The 20,938-nt window shown below is 41.6% G+C and overlaps 2 protein-coding genes across 2 annotated transcripts in view; one reads left to right on the forward strand and one right to left on the reverse strand.

The window, feature by feature from the left end:
- Positions 1–6,958, forward strand: part of IL6ST (interleukin 6 cytokine family signal transducer) — a 32,701-nt gene extending 25,743 nt beyond the window's left edge. Inside the window, exon 16 of the mRNA XM_058824314.1 lies at positions 243–6,958. Coding sequence (XP_058680297.1) covers positions 243–968 — 726 coding nt within the window. The 3' untranslated portion in view covers positions 969–6,958. The remainder of the gene's footprint in view (positions 1–242) is intronic.
- Positions 6,959–17,239: 10,281 nt separating this feature from the next.
- The window catches only part of IL31RA (interleukin 31 receptor A), a 34,588-nt gene continuing 30,889 nt past the window's right edge, over positions 17,240–20,938 (reverse strand). The window contains exon 16 of the mRNA XM_058824068.1: positions 17,240–20,124. Within this exon, the coding sequence (XP_058680051.1) occupies positions 19,504–20,124 (621 nt within the window). The 3' untranslated portion in view covers positions 17,240–19,503. The remainder of the gene's footprint in view (positions 20,125–20,938) is intronic.

Raw genomic sequence — 20,938 nt, forward strand, 5'->3', positions numbered from 1 at the left:
GCAAAGTCTTGCTCACATATCCACTATCACTTTAGAATAGCTGCATAATTAAGACTCTGTATTGGAAACAAAGCTGTATCCTTCATTTTTTAACACATGCTTTGGAGATATTGACAGACTTAGTAAAGAGAAAACTTAGATGAAGAAAATCAAAGACATTATGAATAAAAATTCATATTTATTGGGGCTTTTGATTTGTAACATAACCTTCCTCTTAGGCAACATCCATCTCTTTCTTTCAGCATAACATCAGTTCCAAAGATCAGATGTACCCAGAAGGCAGCTTTACAGATGTAAGCGTTGTAGAAATAGAAGCTGATGACAAGAAGTCTTTTTCAGAACAAGATCTAAAACCTTTTGACTTGCTTAAAAAAGAAAAAAGTACTTCAGAAGGACACAGCAGTGGTATTGGAGGATCCTCGTGCATGTCTTCTCCTAGGCAAAGTGTCTCTGACAGCGATGAAGGTGAAACGACACAGAACACTTCGAGCACTGTACAGTACTCGACTGTGGTGCTTAATGGCTACAGAGACCAGACACCTGTACAAGTCTTCTCAAGGTCTGAGTCAACTCAGCCCCTGCTAGACTCAGAAGAGAGATCAGAGGATCATGCTGGAGGAGCTGACAGTACACCACAGAGGCAGCAGTATTTCAGACAAAATGGTGGTCAGGATGAAACCAACACAGACAGGCCATGCTTTGAAAGAACAAAGCAGATTACTCATGCTAATGAGGGAGATCTTGTTGGATTTGTTCAACTGCAGATCTCAGGTCAGAGTTCACAGCCATTGGGACTTGGGATGGAAAAAAATACCCAGGAAGCTGCTGTATCAAATGTTTTACAGGCATGTACTGAAGGACAAACTGTGAGACCTGAAACAGTGGAAGAAAATCCACTTTCAGTTGATGAAATGCCAAAAAGTTACCTCCCGCAGACTGTGAGACAAGGGGGCTATATGCCTCAGTGAGAGAAAAGACTGGCTCTGTTTAGGCCTTCCTTAGTGCCTGTTCACATCTTCCCCTGTGTTTCTGATAAAGTAAGCTAGGTATTTTTATCTTACTGCAGATAGAAAAACTGAAATTAAGCAAAGAGTAATTTGACAAAATACAGTAAGGACTGTTTTTGTGGAAAATTTCCAGTCCAGACCTACTGGAGATTTACTTTAATGCACTACATAAAACCTTACATCTGGATAGCTGAACAAGCCTTTGTGCTACATTGGGTGTTTTGTTTCTCTTCATAACAGAATTTCACATTATTGAAAAGGTCAAGTTTTAAATATCCACATCAGCCAATACCCCTCCCAGAAGAAACACTTTGATGCGTGGCAGTACGAGCCTAAAAAGCCAGCTCTAGTTGCACAGTGCAGCTTTGTGCAAAAGTAAGACTGAAGCTCAGTATTCTGACATGGAAGAATACTTGTGTGAAACACTTCTCAGTAACTTAATTGACTTACTGAATTTTGACTTGGCCCAGTGTCTCAATTTTCAGCTTACCAGACCTGCAAATCATGTTTAAAACCCATAAAAATTAAGTAGAACTTGCTATGTTCTATTTAATAGGAATAGGAAAACACCAAGATCACTTGAATCTGAATTCTACTATAGTAACTGATACTTTACCTACATTTAGATATATGTACACATGAACTATAGAGTAATTTGGCCTGAAAAATGTGGCTTGCAACTTGACACACAGCAATTCAGTCTTATAGTCAAAAGTTTGGAAATCAGATGACAACTCAGATCAGCTGTTATTTAAGGCTTTGTACCCCAGCCACTGTTTGATTATATAAGACTTCTGTGATCATACATGCCTCTATTTAGTTAGTGCACCTTTGTTGTGTACAGCTCAAGTGACAAGCTGTAAGCTTTTACCATTTTGCTCAGTGCTTAGGAGAAAGGAAATTTGACCGTATTCCTGACAGACTGCAGCTATTAGTGTGCTGTAACCTTGCTGCTAATACTGCAGGACATCCTTGAAACTAAAAGCAACCAAAGCATTGAAGTCATTGGTGCTCTTGGAACTAACACCAAAACCTATATTCTGAATTTGAACTTTGCTGGTAGTACATCTCTGTTAGCAATCATGAGCCACAAAACACACTTCAGTGGTTGTTAAAATTCCTGACTTTTTTCTTAATGTCTCACTTTTTCCCTGCTCACATAGTTTATCATTTTGAGGAAGCTACATTTCTTGGAAACTTCCTCTACCAGTGTTTAAACAAAAATTAAATTACAGGACAATAAACCCCTTTTCCAGTGATAACCAGAAATTTTATGGCATTCTTTAAGATTTTTTTTAATTAATTCTAAATCTAATATAGGCTAGTCAGCTTTCTAATCTGACACTAACAAAAATGTATTTCAAAACACTAAATGCTGTTTTGTGAGACTAAAACAAGTGTTTTATTTCTCCTTCAGCAAAATAACTATGTATTTAAGACCACCTGAAACCTTTTGTGCTGTGACCTCTGGTACTGCTGTTCTGCAGAGCACTTGCTAAAAGCCCTTGAAAGGCCTGTGTCAGTATCATTTCATCTTCCCTTGTCTGCCAGCTTCTGTGGAAGGATGGGTGTACATGTAAATGTCCACATGTGAATTATGCTTTTGTTACAAAGAAATCAAGTGCAAGAGTAAATTTGTAAGATTACCTCTTGAAGTGTGGAATATTTAAAACAGATAAGAATACAGAGTCTTTAATAGCATTTCAGTATTCCACAGTTCCTTTCTCCTGACAGTATTTTTCTGTATCTAGGCACTTTTTTTTAATTAAAAAGCTATGTTTCAGCTTACTATAATTAGACCTTTCTTCAGACCAGTCCTCTTCCTTTTCACCACACTGCACCTCAGAACCTTTAAACTCCCTCTCAGAGGGCAAAGGTGTAATGAAAACTGCTGCCATGAGACAGCAGAGAGGCCATCTTTCATTTTTCAGATGTTGAAGAAGCATTCCTTTTTTGGAACACATTCCTCTTGGAAGAAATAGCAGTTACTTTACTGGGGGATGAGTTCTCTTCTCTAGGGAAGCTTCACAGTGACTGTAGAAACTACAAGTAAAAGGGAAAGTCTCTGTTGGGCAGTGTGCATGCTTATTAGAACTGCCCAGCAGCCAACTGCATTCAGTCCATCTTCTCATCTCTGAATATTATGGGCCACTACCTGGCTTCATAGTTGTCCTGGTTTAGGGCAAATTTGAGAAGAAACTTTCAAAGGGGTCCCTCTAAAAAGCAAATGCAAGCAGCCCCTCCCCCTACTGTTTTGGGAAAAGATCCACTTTCCTTGGAGAAAAGTGGGGAAAAAAGCTGTTTATTTAACAGGCAAAGTATCCACAAGCGTAAAAAATGAGTAATATTAAACACTAAAACTTCTCAGTGTTGTGAAGAGATGGCAAATTCAGAAAGTCCTTGTTGTGGGGTGTACCTTGGCTTGCTCAGTCTCTTATCATCCCTCCTATGCTGGACAATGCCACCTCCTGGCTCCCAGTAGCCACAGGTGTGAGCTCCCGGTATTTTTCTGGATTTTCAGTTCAGAGCAGGGCTGAACAGCTCCAAGAAAAAGAAAAGCCACAGTCTGGGGAACTTGTCTGCCTCAGCCAGCTAAAAACTAACTAAAAGCAAAGGAGAGCTTCCTCCAATGTGCGTGCTGCAGAGAGTGCAGTCTGTGAGGAGGATGCAGGGAGCAAGGGCAGTCCCTGAGAACAAACTCTGTGCTGCTTCTCCCCCCTCAGCTCTCAGAACCAGTCTTAAAGGTGCAGAACTTATACCCAGCATAAACAGAACAGAAAACTGGGGATACGAGCATCATAAAGTCACCCTAGGACAGTAGTCTAAACAGTGCTGCAAAGGTCTGAATATTTTCAAAAACATGTTGATGAGTTTTTTTAATATGTTTTTGTGATTCATTAATACTAACTTTTGATAGCATATGTTATTTGAGGGAGAATGTCGGGTAGTCCTTAAGTTGCTACTTGCCTTTCTGTAAAGAGAAAGCATTTTCTTCTCAATTGCTGTTAAGTTTTGAGTGGTCTGTGATTAACTGCTGCTTAACAGCAGCAAGAGATTCTGATTTTTAAAATCTGTGCTAATAAGAGTTCTGGCTGTCATTTCTGGTATCTTTCATTTAGGGGCCAGTGGTAACAAACTCAAAGAATTGAGTGGGTCCTCGAGATAGTTCTGGCTGGCTGGCAGTGACATGCTCTCTTTTGAGATAGAGCATTTATCTAGGGCTAAAATACTAAAGACTAAGCAGGAGCTCCTAGTGGGTGAACAGCTTGTAGAAGCCACAATACATATGAATAACAGGTATACAGCTAGTTCATAAACCTATGTGCCAAATGCATTGTGCAGTGTTCAGGGTTTAACAAGATTTTGTACTTTGGACTGTAAAAATCTAAGTGTATCAAACAGTTGCATACAGGTTTTTAAGAGTATCTGCATTGTAATTGTAGCAATCCACTGAAATTTTCTGAGCTTGGCCCTAACATAGGAGCTCAAGAAAAGGTTTTCTCCCTCCTCCACCTTCCCTACCCGCTTCGCCAATGGCTATTGGCACACGTAACAAAATAAAGGCATTAATAAAGTCACATTTCAGTATAGTCATGTCCATCTTGATTTCCTGGACTGGAATTTTTCAGGTACAGGTGGAAGACTAGTTGTAAGGACTGTTAATTTGGTGGTGAGGAAGGGAGGCTGGTAGAAATACATTAGCATATTTGAAAAACCTGTTAAATGCAGGCTGGTTAATAATGCTCCTCTGTTTACAAGAGAAGTGAATATATTACTCTTGTAGTTCTATTGTGGTGGTTCTGTTAGACCAGGAGATGATTGGTATTGTTTTCTGGAGTGTGTTGGCTCACTTTTAGGGCAGATAGTCTAGGAATGTCCTTTCCTGCTGTAGTGAAAATCTTGGGATTGCTTCATATGTGCTATTATAGAAAATTAATCTTCCTGTTCCACCTTAATGTGGCAGTACAAGCACAGCAGAGTAAAATGTTTTTAAACTTTGTTCTGGATAGTTTATGACAAGGATATGCTTGCCTGATACAGTAGCAAAAGCTGTGAGAAATCTTGGCCCTGGGAGGATGAGGGAGTTTGCATGCTAGGGCTGAGTCCCATTCTTGCGCTCTGGAGAAGTCCTGTAACCTGGGTGAGAGCTTCAGCTCTGTAAATCCTGAGCTTTGTCAGGTGGTTAAAGCATACATCAGTATGCCCGGTATGTGGGGTCACCTCCGCTGATTTAAATTAAGTAATAGTTTAATTAGAGGCAGGTCTCAGATACCCGAGATCCACGTTAGAGTATGCTGCAATGGAATTGACTTTTCAGTGGGATCTGAAACTCCAGAGACTGTCAGATTGTTAATAGTCTGCCCCAATCCAGGACGTACACATTTTGCATTGTAATTGATGTGCATTAAATGGGACTAAATACACTAGTTTATTTTCCCATTAGACAGTGGTTGTAGCTGAGATTAACTGTTATTTGAGTGCATTCCTTTAACTGGGTTAAAAAGTTCTCTTGACTGAGACTGTAAGAGTTCCTTAATCCCCATAACCTCTTGTCTGTCTGCAAGGATGGATACATACAGCCATTTTAAATTCCAGGAGTTGTTTGTAGTGTTATACAGGAGAAGTTTATATAAAAATGTTGAGTCTTCTGTCATGAAACAGCTGTTAGGGAAGTGCAGCCAACCTGAGTCTTCAGCTTTGCTTTTGATCCAGAAAACTGCAGTAAAGTGGAGGTATAAGTGCAAAAATCTGGACAAGATTGAAATTAAGTATCTTGTATTGGATTCATGAATTTCCATTTCTCTTCCTTTAAAGTGAAAGCATCAGTAAAACAAACAAACAAAAAACACCTAAAAATCATATGAATTTGCTTTCACTATTGTTTCCTTTGTAGGACTTGTGCAATCTGAGCCATTCTTGAAAATAAAAGCAGTGCTGACTTAATGCACAAGGATGCATTTCTAAGGCCACAAGATCTGATAAACCTAAAAATAGTAATGAAGGGCCAGATTTCAACAATTGTCTGCTTCCCTGCCTCTTAACTGTAGTGCAGAGAGAGGGTGGGCAGCGAGTGCCTCCCAGAATGCAGCCTTAGCCAGTACTTGTATTTATTTGCAAAGACAACCTGAAGGGGATATATGCAATAATGTCATTGCTACTCTGCAGAAGCACACTTCTGTAACAATAGATGAAAAACACTTATGGCACAACTGTTGACTGATGGCTGGAAAGCTCCACATCCACATCCTCCTGCTCAGACTGAAGTGTCAGCTGTTCTTCTCTGGGGATCACGGGCGTGGCAGATGGGCATTCTCTGCAGTGTGAAACTGTTAACACCTGTCACTTCTCATCATCAAAGCACATTTGTTAATGGATCCAGTCAACTTGCCGTGTTTTTTTTAATACACCAGTTTTGTTTACAGTGTCACATCTAGCCTGACACTTTGATACAGCCAGGGATTGTCTAGTAACCAATTGCTTTTATTTGGGGATAAGAAGTTACTGGTCACCCAGTTTGCTGTGCCAATATATGCATCTAGGTGAGTGGAGGTGTGGGACACAGGAACAGATGTACCAACAAGGAAAGTGCCTTGATGCTGGATTGGATGGCTAGTGAATGTAAACATTAAGTTAAATTTTGCTATGTACTTAAACTAAGTATGGCCGATTAAGCTAGTGGTAATTTGAATGCCAGCTTTAAAGGGCTTGCATACTCCGGCCAGAGGTTAAACTTGTAAATTGCTGCATAAGCTGTCTCTGTATGGAAATGTGTTTTAATACCTGTTCACTGTCTTTATTCTTTTGCAAGCTGCATGTGTATTGTCATATAAAATCTGCTTTCTACAATTTATTTTGATGGTCAGTTTTGAATGGCTTCCTCTTTGTTACCCGACTGAGCCTGAATGTTGCATTTCTGTAGTACATAATATGTAGAAAAAAACAAAACAAAATTCCGCATTTACCTTTTGTGCTGGAGTCAGTGTTTTTGTAAGGCTGACCAAGTAGTAACCACAGAAGAAGCATCTGGGCCACTGCTTCACACACAAGAAACAGAGAGACATGACCATGACACCCCTGGGTAAAAGGCTATCTCATTGCACCTGTGGCCACGTTCAGCAGCAGGTGAATGCTCTTTAGTCCTGCCTTAGTAATTGCTCCTGGAAACAGGAACAATGCTCTCTACTCACACAGTCCCATTTTCATGAAAGGCAACCCTGACTTGGCTGGGTCTGGCACTGCTCTCGGTCTCATCTGGGTTTAGTTCTTTTGTTTCTCATGGGTGGAGGATTCTCACAGATTTATATCTCAGTATTAAAAAGTACTAACATAACACAGTACTGAAAAAGCAGAGTTGGGTGTTCAAAGGCTGGTCACCTTCACAAAAGGCTTTAAGGTGGGCAGCTGGGGAAAGACTGCTCCTCCTTCCTGGCTGAGGTCCTCATTTGAATAGACAAGACTCAGATTCCTGCAAAGCTGAGGGGGCAGTGGCGTGGGGAAGGGGGTGTTCCATTACATGTCACCAGAAATTATTATTGCCACAGAAGAGCCATCCCAGGTGTGTCGTGCATGAGTTAATGCTTGGTGGTGCTAGATGCAAAGACTCCTTTTCCAAAATGTTGGTTTACTGCACAGTTGTTCCCTGACCACTGTTTCACTTAAGGCCCTTCACCTTTCTAGAGAGCCATAGCATTTCTGTGTGTCCTGCTGCCCTGTGCTCACAGCTGATGAGCATTGGTGCAGTTGAGCTCCACAAGGAGCACAAAGTGTGTGCAGAAGAGGAGGCAGCAGTTTGTCCTTTACAGGCTGCTCCCTGCTGCCAGAACAAGACAGGAAACGTGCTTGGGCTCTGTACACTCAGAACTCCAGAAGCAGCTCGGTTCCTGGAAGGAAGCAGTTTTCCATCCCCACGGCAGAGTCTGGAGCACAGGAGCAGGAGGTGTGCCTAACCATGTTCTACCTTTGCAGCAGCCAGGGTGGGCACTGGACAGCAGCACAGCCCCCCTGAGAGGGGCACAGGGGCCCTGCCAGCCCAGCCCCAGGCAGTGCAGCTGGGCGATCTCTGGTTTGTTCAGCAACACTGAACCTCTCTGCAAAATCATCTTACATGTATTTTCCAGTTATTTGTGCTATTCATGGCAAGGTGATCCAGTGCCTTTCTGACTTCCCAGCAGACTCCATCCACACAAAATAACTAGCAGAGCTAAAATATTCCTCCCACTCCCTACAAAACAGCTAGGACATTCCTGGATCAGCCAAGGAAGCTGAGCACTAGTGACCCTGGTGACCCACATCTCCAGCTGGGAGATGCAGTATGACTTTCCCAATGAGTAATCTGACTCCAGACTGGCCTGGAAATGGAAGTGTTCTGTGCGCTGGCGTCCTGGGCGTTGCCCTGGCTTTCCTTTTGTGATGACTCCAGAGTCACGCAGCCAGCCTGGGCACTGAGCTGGGTCGGGGCCCGCAGCAGGTTTCAGTGGGAGGACAGCTCTGCAGGAGCCACAAAGCTGTGCTGGCTGCTGGCACAGCTGTGCTGGCCCTGCGCTGCTGCTGGCACAGCCTGTTACCCGGCCGCAGTGTCATGCAGCAGGTTCTGGTGCCAGAATCCCGAGTGAAGCTGCTCAGGGAGTGTCCCGTAGGGCTGTGAGTGCCCGGGCACGCATTCCTGGCGCGCAGCTGTGCAGAGCCGTGCTGGAACCAGCGAGGGAGCGCCGTGGGGCTGGGGCCGTGGGGCAGCCTGGGCAGCACCTGGGGACCCAGAGCGCAGCAGATCCGCTGCTCTCAGCGGCACGGCACGGCATGGACAGCACGACACAGCACGGCACGGCATAGCACAGCACGGCACGGCAGAGCACAGCACGGCACGGCACAGCGCTGCACGGCATAGCACGGCACGGCACGGCACGGCACAGCCCCACTCCTGGCCTCTCCCGGCACTGTGGCCCGTTCAGCCCGCCAGGGCCGTGCCGGGAGAGGGCAGCACACGCTGCCCGTAACAGCCGGCCGGCTGACTGCTCCAGCCCCGGCTCCTGAGCGGGTCTAATATTTGTTATATTTATTTTTCGGCAGCTCAGCAGGTCCCCTTGGTTTCTCTTGTTCCACTCCGCTCCCGAGCAAAGCTTTGCTCAGGTTTTCCATCACCCTGAGTCACAAATCCCGGTCAGGGCAGGCTCATCGCCCGCCTGCTGCCGCCCGGATTGGATTGTCCCCGATCCCACCCGGCACACCGTGCCCGGATGGGGCCTCACAATAGCGGCTCCGCGTGAAACGGCCCCAATCTCCGGTTCCTTGTCCCCACGGGGGCGGACCTGCGATGGATGGGCTGGAATTGCTGACAGGAAGCCTGTTCTCATGCGCGGCTACAGCCTGAATCGCTGCCCTGCTCCGCCCAGATAAGCAATCACCGCTTTGGGAAAAAACACGAGGCTCCTGAAGACCATTTCTGGACTAAACCTGTGGCAGCACAACTCTTCCTGCTTGATCAGATAAAGCTTTTTCCCGTTCTGAGGAGATGTGTCATTGGCAAAAGAACGTGGCTGAACGTGCACCAAAGACCCCCGGGACCACCTCCCCGTGCACACTGCCCATTTTGGTACTAGGCAACTTTCCTAAATGGAGTCACTGTAATACACTTTAAAACGTACTCTGGCTGTCCTCTACCATGCATTACACAGAACTTGCCGTGTTCAGCCAGACACCTGAAGAGTGCCCCTCCTTCCCTCCCCAGCTTCTTGTCTCAGACACTAGAGTTTGCCGAACAGCCCCAGGGCAATAGCAGATGTCTCCAGAACCTGCTCAGGGCACAGCTCTTGTAGCACATCCCCATTATGCTCCATTTGCTGCATGTGTTTTTACTCCTCTGTCTGCTGGATATCTTCCTTAAGTGAAACTATTAACATACTTGCATGTGTCAGAAAGCCTCTCCATTTTACTTATTTATATAAATTAATGCCATTTAGAGAGATAATGCAGAGATACACATCTGTAAATGCAAGCAAATCTAATAATTTTATGAGCTCGAAGAATAAGACATCTTGTATCAGTCTTTAGAATTAGGTTGTCTGTAATGTAGGAAAAAGGTCAGACTCTATGAAAGTGCAGCATGTGTAATAACTTAAATAAAAATGTCAGCATAGAAACACCAAAAATAAATAAACATTGACAGAGTAGAAATTCCTTTAAAGGCAGTGAAACTCAGACTTGGCCACAAAACCCCAAGTAAACAGATAACCTTGCACAACATGTGGCTCTAGAGAGAAACTCTAGTTAGCCCTATCATTAAAGAAAAAATCAATCATTACAAAATTTCCCAAGACTGACCTCAGTCATGGGAAAAGAACAACCACAAGCTGGAGACAATGCATACAAGAATTTAGACAGCAGGGTTGGGGAAGTGAGAATGTGCACATGAAAGGTAAAAAGGGATGGGAGCGAAGGATGGTGTCAATGTTTATTTGAACTCAAGCAGCTCCCCTCCCTCTCACTGTGGAGCATCAGGAGATGTAATGCACAGCTTATTTCCAGGATTCTCCTTTGCTTAATAAAGACAGTACTTACAAACAAAGAACCAGCCCTTTGTGCTGGAAGAAAGGTGAAAAATAGCAAAAACTAAACTCCTCTGTGTTCTTTTTCACCCAAAATGATTCAACACTCCCCTGCTTCCTTCCTTCCTTGCAGATCAGATGTTGGAAAACCTTGTCTGACTCAAGAACTGTAGAAGCCTTTAATCAGAAATGTAAAACAATTAAGCTCCCAGAAAATAAAAGCAAAAGTAGAAGAGAGATGCAGTCCCTAAAGACAAGTAATAATCCAAGCCTCTTTGTGAGCCAAGCTATAAAACAAAACCAAAAAAAATAGCTAGAGATGAAAGCAAATGCATGGAGCATGTTTGAAGGAGGTGTAAGGTCATGGGAGAGAGAAGCAGGCAGCAAAGGCAGCAAGCCTTGAACACAGCTGGGTATGAGCATTTCTGGGCAGTATGCTAGTGACAAAAAAGCTTTATGTTCAAAGCAAAGACATCATCCACCACTGCTCAAACCTTTTTGTGTTCAGAGGATTTAGAAACATATTTTGTAAATAAAAATATCTGTAGCTCATAAACTATTGATGCTGGCATAAATTCCTACACTAAAAGAGAGCAAAACATAACCCAACAGGAGAAAGAAACAAAAACTAAACACCTCCCCCAACTCAAACCCTCTCAGCTAACTTTTTAAGACAGTAACAGTAATACAGCATAGAGTCCATGTCCAGACTTAGCAGACACTGGCTATGAAAAGATTCACTGCAGAATTGTGCTAGGCTCATTTGGTATAATAAAGAAATTTCTTACATTAGGACCTGATTTGCCATAGTAACATTTTAGAAAGTCTTTTGTGCTCTTTAACTTCAGAATAAAGTGTTCAGTTCAGATTAGTGATGGTCTAAGTGGAGATCCAGAGCATTAACTGTGTTTATAATCTTATGCTCATTGTCTCTGACACCCCTAGATACTCTTGCATAACATTTCTGTGGTTATTATCTTTGTTAAATTCCGTTAGACATTCAGTTGCTCATGTAGTTGTGAAAATTCTGCAGAAATTAGCCTTGGCTGGGCTACTATTGCATTCTGAGCAGAGCAATGACAAACCCAGGAAATAGAGGGCTACTTTTCCAAGAAATAAGTACTCAGAAACTTCAGTATTATCAGGTCATACACTGAAACAGAAACAATATACTCGTCAGCTCAGCAGACTTACTACTCATCAGTGTGGGGTTGAGCAATGCCTGGAAATCAAGGCAGCCCAAGGGACTGAGAAAAATGTTGGTAGCAGACATTCAAACTCAAAAGTCTGGACCTCACTACTCAATTGTAGCAATAGTTAAAGCTAAAGCAGCACTTTTAAAATATAAACCACCATAGTATAGCATAGTTTCTTTGACAGCTTGAATTGTGAAACAAGCCCATTGCAGCCTGAGATGTTCTGTTCTGTTACTGAGCTCCCACGGGGAAACTCTCCCAGAACCTTCATCCCCCAGCGAAGGAGCTGTGGGCCAGCCCTCCACCCTCCTCCACGCTCCCAAAGCTCACTTGAATAACCTGAGTAATTCAGGACCCTGGGAAAGGACATCCTTGATCTGTAGTTGGGGCATCTCAGGACAGCCTGCACCCTGGCATGTTAACCTCTCAGGTAAAGTTAGATACCTGACTGGCTTGAAGCTGTGCCCCTTTCTGTCTGCTGAGAGCATTTTCTACACTTTTCTCTTTCAAGAGCTGAAGGAAGTAGAGCATAGGAATGGTGTTAGGCCCCCTGAACTCACTTGGTGTTTGAAAGGGCTGCAGTATTTCAACACCCTCAGCAGAAGACAACAAACTTCTCAGGAGGTTGAATAGATTTTATTTGCAAATTTTAGAGAATAAAGTACTTGGCAAATTTTAAAGCAACATCCAATTAAAGCAAGGCACTTCACAAAGCACTCCTTTAGCAAACTCCAATTTTAAGTGACACAGATTTTAAGAAAAGGAAGTCGTGGGGCTGGGGGGTGGGAGGTGATGGCTCGGCAGCACTTTGGGCTCCAGTGGGTGGTGGGGGGGAGCAGTGGCTGCACCACCTACCCAGAACTTGCCCTGTTCCCTGCTCTGAGCTTGCACTTCAGTTGTTTTGAGCCATCAGACTTTTCTCCATTCTGCTACAAATGGGCAGCACTAAATCACGCTGTTTACCTTTCAAGTATCCTGTTAGGGTACTGAAAGGATAAATCTGCAGCATAAGCATGCACATCTGTTTCTATTAATGCTTTGATATTCTTGAAAATCAATCTATTTTTAAAATATTGAGTCACAGAAGAATGTGTTAGTCAAACATCTGTTACAATTTTTTTATTGTTACTCTTCATATTCATGTTCTGAGTTCAAGAGACATAGATAAAACAATAGTTCTTAATTAAACAGTGAGGCAGCAGTAAAATGACTATTTATTCTTGAGAAAAAAAGCAAACAAAATAATCATTAGAAAGCCCAGTAAAAGAGAAGGCAAATTAGTTCATGTTCACTAGAATAACAACAATTTGACAATTTTTGTCAAATACTAAGAAAAAAAATTTATGCAAAGTAGAAGAAAGAAAGACATAACCGACGAAATTGAGCTCTTCATAAATTCTCAGACTGCAAAACACATCATGTACACTAGAAGTATTTTGGAATTAATAACAGTATTTTAGAATAAATACATCTAATAAACAGTATGGAACAGGTCATGCTATAAAAACAGTAAAACAATGGTTAATGATTTTTTGTCAGCTCTGTTTACAAATGCCATCCTTTGTTCACAGGACATATAAATTCCTTTATTTATGCAAGGAGGCAAGAGTAACACATTTTCCAGCCTTTCCACAGAAGCACCATAAGATTGCTGCATATTTTATTTACATTGTGCCGGGAGACAGAAGAGACTATACTTGCAATAAACTCAGATTATTATGGGCTCGAGACTCACCTGCAGTGAGATTATGAGACTATGCCTTGCTTCCTGTTATTGACATGCCAGACATTAACACAGAGCAATGGAACAAAACTTTCACTGGCTTTGCAGCAGATTGATACAAGAACAAAGCAACATAGACATTAGCTTAAATTAGTATCCATTTCAACTGTTTACAAGAAGCTTTCATATAGCCTTAAATAATTTAAGGTAGATAAACTCTGTGTATTATTTTCAAGTGATCTTTAGCAGGAGATCTTATCTGACTGTTTCAGAATAGCTACTAGCAAAAGAGAAAACTATTGAATAAATATTTGCAGATTACCTCTTACAAGCTTAAGGAGCATGATTTTTTCATTCAAAACACTGTTTTGTGTGACCACTGAGATATAGAATTGCACTGCTTGCTATACAAACTACTTCTCAAGCACTATGATCTTTGCTATTTTGTACTTTGACATCTAGATAAGCAAAGCTAAAATCTTACAACCCAATACACAAAACCTCTGTTACAACAAAGGTGTCTTACTCTGACTCATCAAGGGAGCATTCAAAATTGAAATCAGATATTTCTCTGAGGTAGAACTTCATCTGATTCATTATCTTGTAATATTTCTAATCCTTGACAATGTAAGGGCAAGGGATATGGTACTGTCCAACTGCAAAAAAACACCAGACAAACCTTGCCCTCATGACCACATCCCAGTGTGGGCACCACAGTTCATCTGAGGCTGCACAGAGCGTGGTCTCTGACATTTGTTCCACCCAGCCCTTCAGTGTCATTTAAAATGTGTGATACCTAGCTCAGCATTAATACCCTAAGGTTGCTGTGTCTGCACAGATCTACTCAACTTACCCTGAGAGCTGCCTTGCCTAGCACAGCTGCAATCACAAGGCATCAAAGTTATTATCTTACTACTGATCTTAGCAATTACCTGTATCATGGGAGCAATGGGTGATATTCCTACCCGGTAGCTCTGGACTCCAGCCTCCATGCATCTAAAGCTTCCTGAGCATCCAGACTGTCCGAGTGTGAACGGAGGGAGCCAGTCACCTCCTCACACACTAAACTCAGCAGCAAGGAACACCAATCTGAATCAACAGACAGAGCCCAAACATGGGATAGAGCTTCTGGTCAAGGGCCAGGACCTTGTGGGCTGTTATGCCAGACTCCATGCCCAATGCAAAAGAGAGGATCCCAGCAGTGAAGCATTCTGTAATGCCTTCTGTGCTGGTGATTGACACTATGCAGCAACATAAATCACATAAAAAACTTCCTTCTCTGCTAGTACTCCTGCACAAACTAGCCTGATGATGACACCTCACTCTGTCTGGGCTCAGGCACGTGCACACATGAATATGCTCAGGTGTACACAAGCACTTCAGCAGCCAGTTCTCAAAGGAATCAGTGTAGTTACACAGATGCATCTATGTATATGCACATGATATATGTGTTTGTATATCTGCATAACTGCATGCCTTCTGATGAAGCTACACCACCTTAGAGCAGTGACAGGGCCAGCTCCTTTCTACATCCAGAGGTGCTCTGCTTCTGCAAGTACTAGGAAAAGAGAGCGCATTTCAGCTTCCTTTAACTGTGCCTTTGCAACATATTCTCACAGCAAGGATGCACGAACAGCTGAACAGCTCCTGATGTAAAGTCTAACAACAACTAGGGAGACAAGAAAAAAGGTGGAGGGGAGAGCAGATGCTAATAAAAGTAATCGACAAGTAGCTGAAAAGAAGCTCTGAACAAGCAAGAAATGAGTGTGTTGAGTAGGTTAGAACAGCACAGAGGTAATTCTAAGGTAATCTTTGTATTTAGGAAGGTAGGCACAGGTGCACCTACAAAAAGTCTGATCAGATTTCAGATCTCATTAAGTTCTCAGCTCCTTTCTGCCTTGGGGAAATACATAAAATCAATAAACTGGATAATGTTTTGAATGTGCCCTTTATAGTTACAGGCTTCTTTAGGTTGGAAGGTACCTGTAAGATCATGGAGTCCAACTATTAACCCAGTACTACCAAGTTCACACTTAACTATGTCCCCAAGAGCTACATACACTCATCTTTTATATACCCCCATATTGGTGACTTCAACACTTCCCTGGGCAGCTTGGCCCAGTGCACGACAGGTGGAGAAATTTTTCCTAATATCCAATCTAAACCCTTCCTGTCACAATTTGAGGCTATTTCCTCTTATCCTACCATTTGTGTCTTAGAAGAAGCCAATCCCCACCTGGCCACAGCCTCCTTTCAGGCAGTGGTGGAGAGTGATGAGGTCCCCCCTGAGCCTCCTTTTCTCCAGGACAAACACCCCCAGCTCCCTCAGCTGCTCCTCACAGCACTTGTGCCCCAGACCCTGCCCCAGCTCCATTGCCCTTCTCTGGGCTCTCTCCAGCCCCTCAGGGCCTTTCCTGCAGTGAGGGCCCAGCCCTGGACACAGCACTGGAGGTGTGGCCTCAGCAGGGCCCAGCACAGGGGGACAATCCCTGCCCTGGCCCTGCTGGCCACAGCATTGCTGATCCAGGCCAGGATGCCATTGGCCTTCTTGGCCCCCTGGGCACAGCCTGCCTCATGTCCAGCTGCTGTCACCAGCACCCCAAGCTCCTTTTCCATGGGGCAGCTTTCCAGCCACTCTGTCCAAGGCTGCAGTGCTGCCTGGGATAGCCTGCCCAGAGAAGCTGACTTAAGTCATGAGGTGGATTGTGGTGCTGCATCCCATCCTCCCTCAACAGCCACACCATAAGCTGAGAAATGCTCGTTACTCCTGGGCTCATTAGTCCTTGACAAACAGCACCTGGGCTGAGCTCCTCTTGATTTTTTTCAGACCACTGTCTGCTCCCAGGAATTAGTGCTGTTTAATAAGTACCTGTTTCATTAACAAGCTGACATGGAAACTTATTTTTCTTGGCTGAATAACAACCCAAGTGGAATATTACTTTTGTGGTTGAACATTCAAAGGAAGTTACCAACTCAAATTGTGGCCACAGAAAAATACTATGACTAAAGCCCACTCTCTTGTGACCCTATAAACAGCAATCCAAAGTGAGACCTATTCTATATGAATATGAAAATCTAAAATGTCTAAATGATGCATTTAGTTACTATGACTAAAGCCCACTCTCTTGTGACCCTATAAACAGCAATCCAAAGTGAGACCTATTCTATATGAATATGAAAATCTAAAATGTCTAAATGATGCATTTAGTTACTATGACTAAAGCCCACTCTCTTGTGACCCTATAAACAGCAATCCAAAGTGAGACCTATTCTATATGAATATGAAAATCTAAAATGTCTAAATGATGCATTTAGTTACTATGACTAAAGCCCACTCTCTTGTGACCCTATAAACAGCAATCCAAAGTGAGACCTATTCTATATGAATATGAAAATCTAAAATGTCTAAATGATGCATTTAGTTACTATGACTAAAGCCCACTCTCTTGTGACCCTATAAACAGCAATCCAAAGTGAGACCTATTCTATATGAATATGAAAATCTAAAATGTCTAAATGATGCATTTAGTAAAAATCAATACAATAAATTTACATATTTTTCTCAGTTTTAATTTTTAATGGTTCACAGTGTTAGTTTGAAAGACACATTGCAAAAGGTCAGAAAGAGTACAACTCTCCATGCAAAATAAACAAGTACAAGAAGCTTTCTTTCCAAAGCATGTGCAAAAGGTGGCCTTCCTTTCTGGAATGTATTGAGCCTACTTCTAGCATTTTGCTTTTTCTGAGAAAACAATGGGGAAGGACAGCAGAAAAATAAGGAGAGAAAAGCAGCGTATCAATAGGGAAGAAAATAAAGTGGGATAAATAAGAAGGACATACTTACCCTCCAGAACCTAAGAATTTTTACAAAGATAACCTAGCCAAGCCACCCAGCAAGAACCTCCCCTCTCTAATGATCCCTTAAAGGTTGCATTATTTTCACTTTTCACCTGTCTCAAACACATAACTCAGAATATACAGCTTTCATGTAGCTGCTAACAAATTCCTAGAAAGGCCCAAAATATCTCTCCATGTGTTTATTTTTAGATATTGTGATATTAAAACAAACACTGAGATTTTGATATTAAAACAAACACTGAGATTTAAGGGAAAAAATTGCTGTGATGGAATCAGTGAGCTCTGAGCCCAGAGAGACAACAACATCACTGTAAGTGAGAAGTGTAGAACCAACTGCAGAAGCAGGAAAAAAGCACTGACCTAACCAAAGCTTTGTCCTAATTTCAGAGAATGACTCACCTAAGTGAGCAAGGGCTTATAAGAGCAAGCATATATGCATTTCATCTTGGAGCACTGTGGTTGAGAAAGTGATCCAACAAACAGGAGAGGTAGAAATCAGTGTTGCTGGCTAAGGAACATTTGCAGAAATTGTTTTCCCATCCTTTCTTGGCAACTAGAGGAACATTGTTCTAAGTTAAAGCAGCTTCCAAACTACAGAAAAAGATCCTAAATGCAAAACTTTACACTGTTTTCACCAAAACAAAGCAAGTAATAGCCACAGCATACAGGGAAAGGCTCAGCCTCCTCATTCATGCTTACAATATATTTTCCATTCTTCCACTCCTCTTCCTGTACAGAAAGGAAATGCTTTCTAATCCTATTCACATTTGTCTCTCAATTTTCTATCCCCATAACTCCTGTATCTTTTTTCCCCCTGAAATAAATCTGTAGTTGTGCAAACTACAATCTTGTGTAAACAAGACTGATAACATCAAGTCTCTAAATGCTGTAAAAATAGCTCAGTCTTAAAATTGCCATATACCCCATATGTGTCAAACTGAACATCCCCTTCTAATACAATTAATTTGACTCTATCTTTTTAAACCTGTTATTTAGCAGAGTATTTCACTAAGAGCTTTACAATAATGGCCTCTTTCTTGTTAAAAAATTAGTGTGATCGAGTGTTTTACTGCTTAATTGCTGATCTGTAAAATGAAAACTATAATTAGATTTATGACTTAACAAAATCACAAAACAAATGACAAAAGTTATATCTTTCATGTAGAAATACCTAATCCTAAATCAATTACCAGAGAATCTCGGAAGATTTTACAGACTTAGTGTTTTTCTCATTACATCCCTGAAAAATAACTTCCTAACTCAATGCTTATTCTAACACAACGTGACATAGTTAGTTGATATTTTTTTCAGTTCAAAATATCAAAACCTCAGCAAGGAAACACACTTTTAAATTGAAACAAATTAGAAGGACAGAGCAAGAAGATAAAACTGCATATTGAAGCATAACTTCTTAAGTTTTGTTTCTCCTGTTTGTTTTTAGGAAACAAACAGTAGAAACAAAACCAGCACAAAATGCTGAGGACTATGAAAACCATGAGAAAGGAAAGGAAGCAACATAGCAGGCATAAAACATTTTCCAAAATGCAGGTAACATAGCAAATATACCCTCATTAAACATAAGAAACTATAAGCTAAACTATTAATTCAGGAGTCAGGATACAAAAAGACAACTCCTGAAATGTAGAACATATTTGTAAAACATGAGGAACATTATATATAAAACCAGATAAAAAACAATCAAGGGAAATAAGGACAGGAAAGTAGCTCTGCTCTATGTAACTGAAAGAAGGATTTGGCAGATTCTGACACTGTTCAAGTCTGTCCATGTTTCCCCATCAGAGCTGAGCCTTGGGAACTGGTCGTGTGGGGAGCAAGAGAAGAGCTGCTTGTACTGCTGGATGCTCCTGCAGCAAATATCAGTTTGTTTTAGCAGGTTGAAACAGGAGAACTAAGAAGAAATAACAAAAGCTATTTCTTTTGTCTCACTACTGGCATGTCTGGTAAAAAAAAAACAAACCAAAACAAAACAAACCAACAAATACCTCAAACATCCACACTGAAAGTGAACTCTGACATGCACACACACAGCATAACAAACTAATTCACAACTATTTGAAGGAAGAGGGTGCTCCCATCCAAATTAACCGAGCTCAGCCACCTCAGAACATGTGACTGCCTGTGAGCAGCAGTGCCCAGGGATATCTCACAGGAGGATTTTATAACAGAGCCCTCTCACACTGCTGACCTTTGGCCACCCTGAACATGTCCACTGTTATGTAGGATTGTGCCAGAACATTTGGTTGAAAAGGAAGTAAGGCACCTGACTGGCTTCTGCATTCATCCGTACTGTGCTCTGGCAAGCTCTCAGAAACAAGGAATTCCCTTGTTTTAACTGAATTTTTAAGGTAGGGATTGAACAGTGTCTTTTCACTGAAATCTTCCAGGTTTAAAACTTCCTCATTGTCATTTTCTTCATTTTTAGTTGGATTCTGCTGGCATCCACACAAATCACTTGCCACCACTTCTATGGGCTGGACTTCCTTCACTGGTATCAAAGCTGAATGCATTTGACTTCTGGTAAATTGATCAGTAATTATATAAGGCATGGATGGGGAAAAACTTTTAGCAGCTTCATGCTCTTCATTATGCAGTATCTTTTCATCTCTGTTAGTTATGCCTTTTGTATTAATACCAGTACATTCAGAAACATGGTTTTCATAATTTATTAGCAGGGATCCTTCCTGACTTTCTTCAGGAAAACAGTATTCCAAAACATTTATTTCTTCAAAGTGTACAGTTTTGGTCTGAGATGACATTCTCTTCAAAAATGAATTATTCTGTCAATACAAAGAGATAAATTGGAGAGTTATAAAGGGATACATAATGTATCAGTTCATTTTTCAATAAATAAATTATTGCTGTTTGAGCTCTGTTTAACTCAGAATTTCAGACATGCACCAGTGAAGAGTTTAGATGCTTTTCAGATGGGAAGCAGTTACATGTGAATGAGTACTAAAAAAGGCAATGTTATTCTGTCCATTTACTAAATGCTTTCATATTAGGTTTTCTGTAAGTAATGAAATAATGAATTTCAGTGAAGGCTCAGAATCAGGTTTGAATTGTGTCCATGTTTTCTTGTCTAACCAGACATTTTGGGAAAAAAGTTTAAATCCCATTATCTACAATTTACACTTTCTGTGCAAACCTGGTCAACTCCACTCCATTCAAATAAACATTGAAACTTTAATAAGGAATAAATATTCAAAAAATAAAAGGACAAAACCATTAGTACAACTATATACCAAATCTTATTATATGTTGCAATACTGTTTTTGTGGAGAAGAGAGGGGGTGTGCAGATGTGGAAACCTAATTTAGTAGACTCAATAGCCTGTGAAAATTTAATTTACTTCATTAAATGAACCATAGACACCAACCACTTTGTCACTTCAAAACATTATTTCCCAATATCCTATAATAATTAGATTAATACACTTTATGAAGATGCATCTTCCCTATTATTTTAGAATACTACAAAAAGCATTTTGTAGCACTGAAAAAGAAGAATGAAACTCAATAAAGGTGGGAGGGGGGGTTGGCTAATGAAATGACTGCCAGAAAAGGATTTATTTTCCCTCCATTTGATCCCTTC

The sequence above is a fragment of the Ammospiza caudacuta genome, chromosome Z (assembly GCF_027887145.1).
Source record: "Ammospiza caudacuta isolate bAmmCau1 chromosome Z, bAmmCau1.pri, whole genome shotgun sequence".
Classification (NCBI taxonomy): domain Eukaryota; kingdom Metazoa; phylum Chordata; class Aves; order Passeriformes; family Passerellidae; genus Ammospiza; species Ammospiza caudacuta.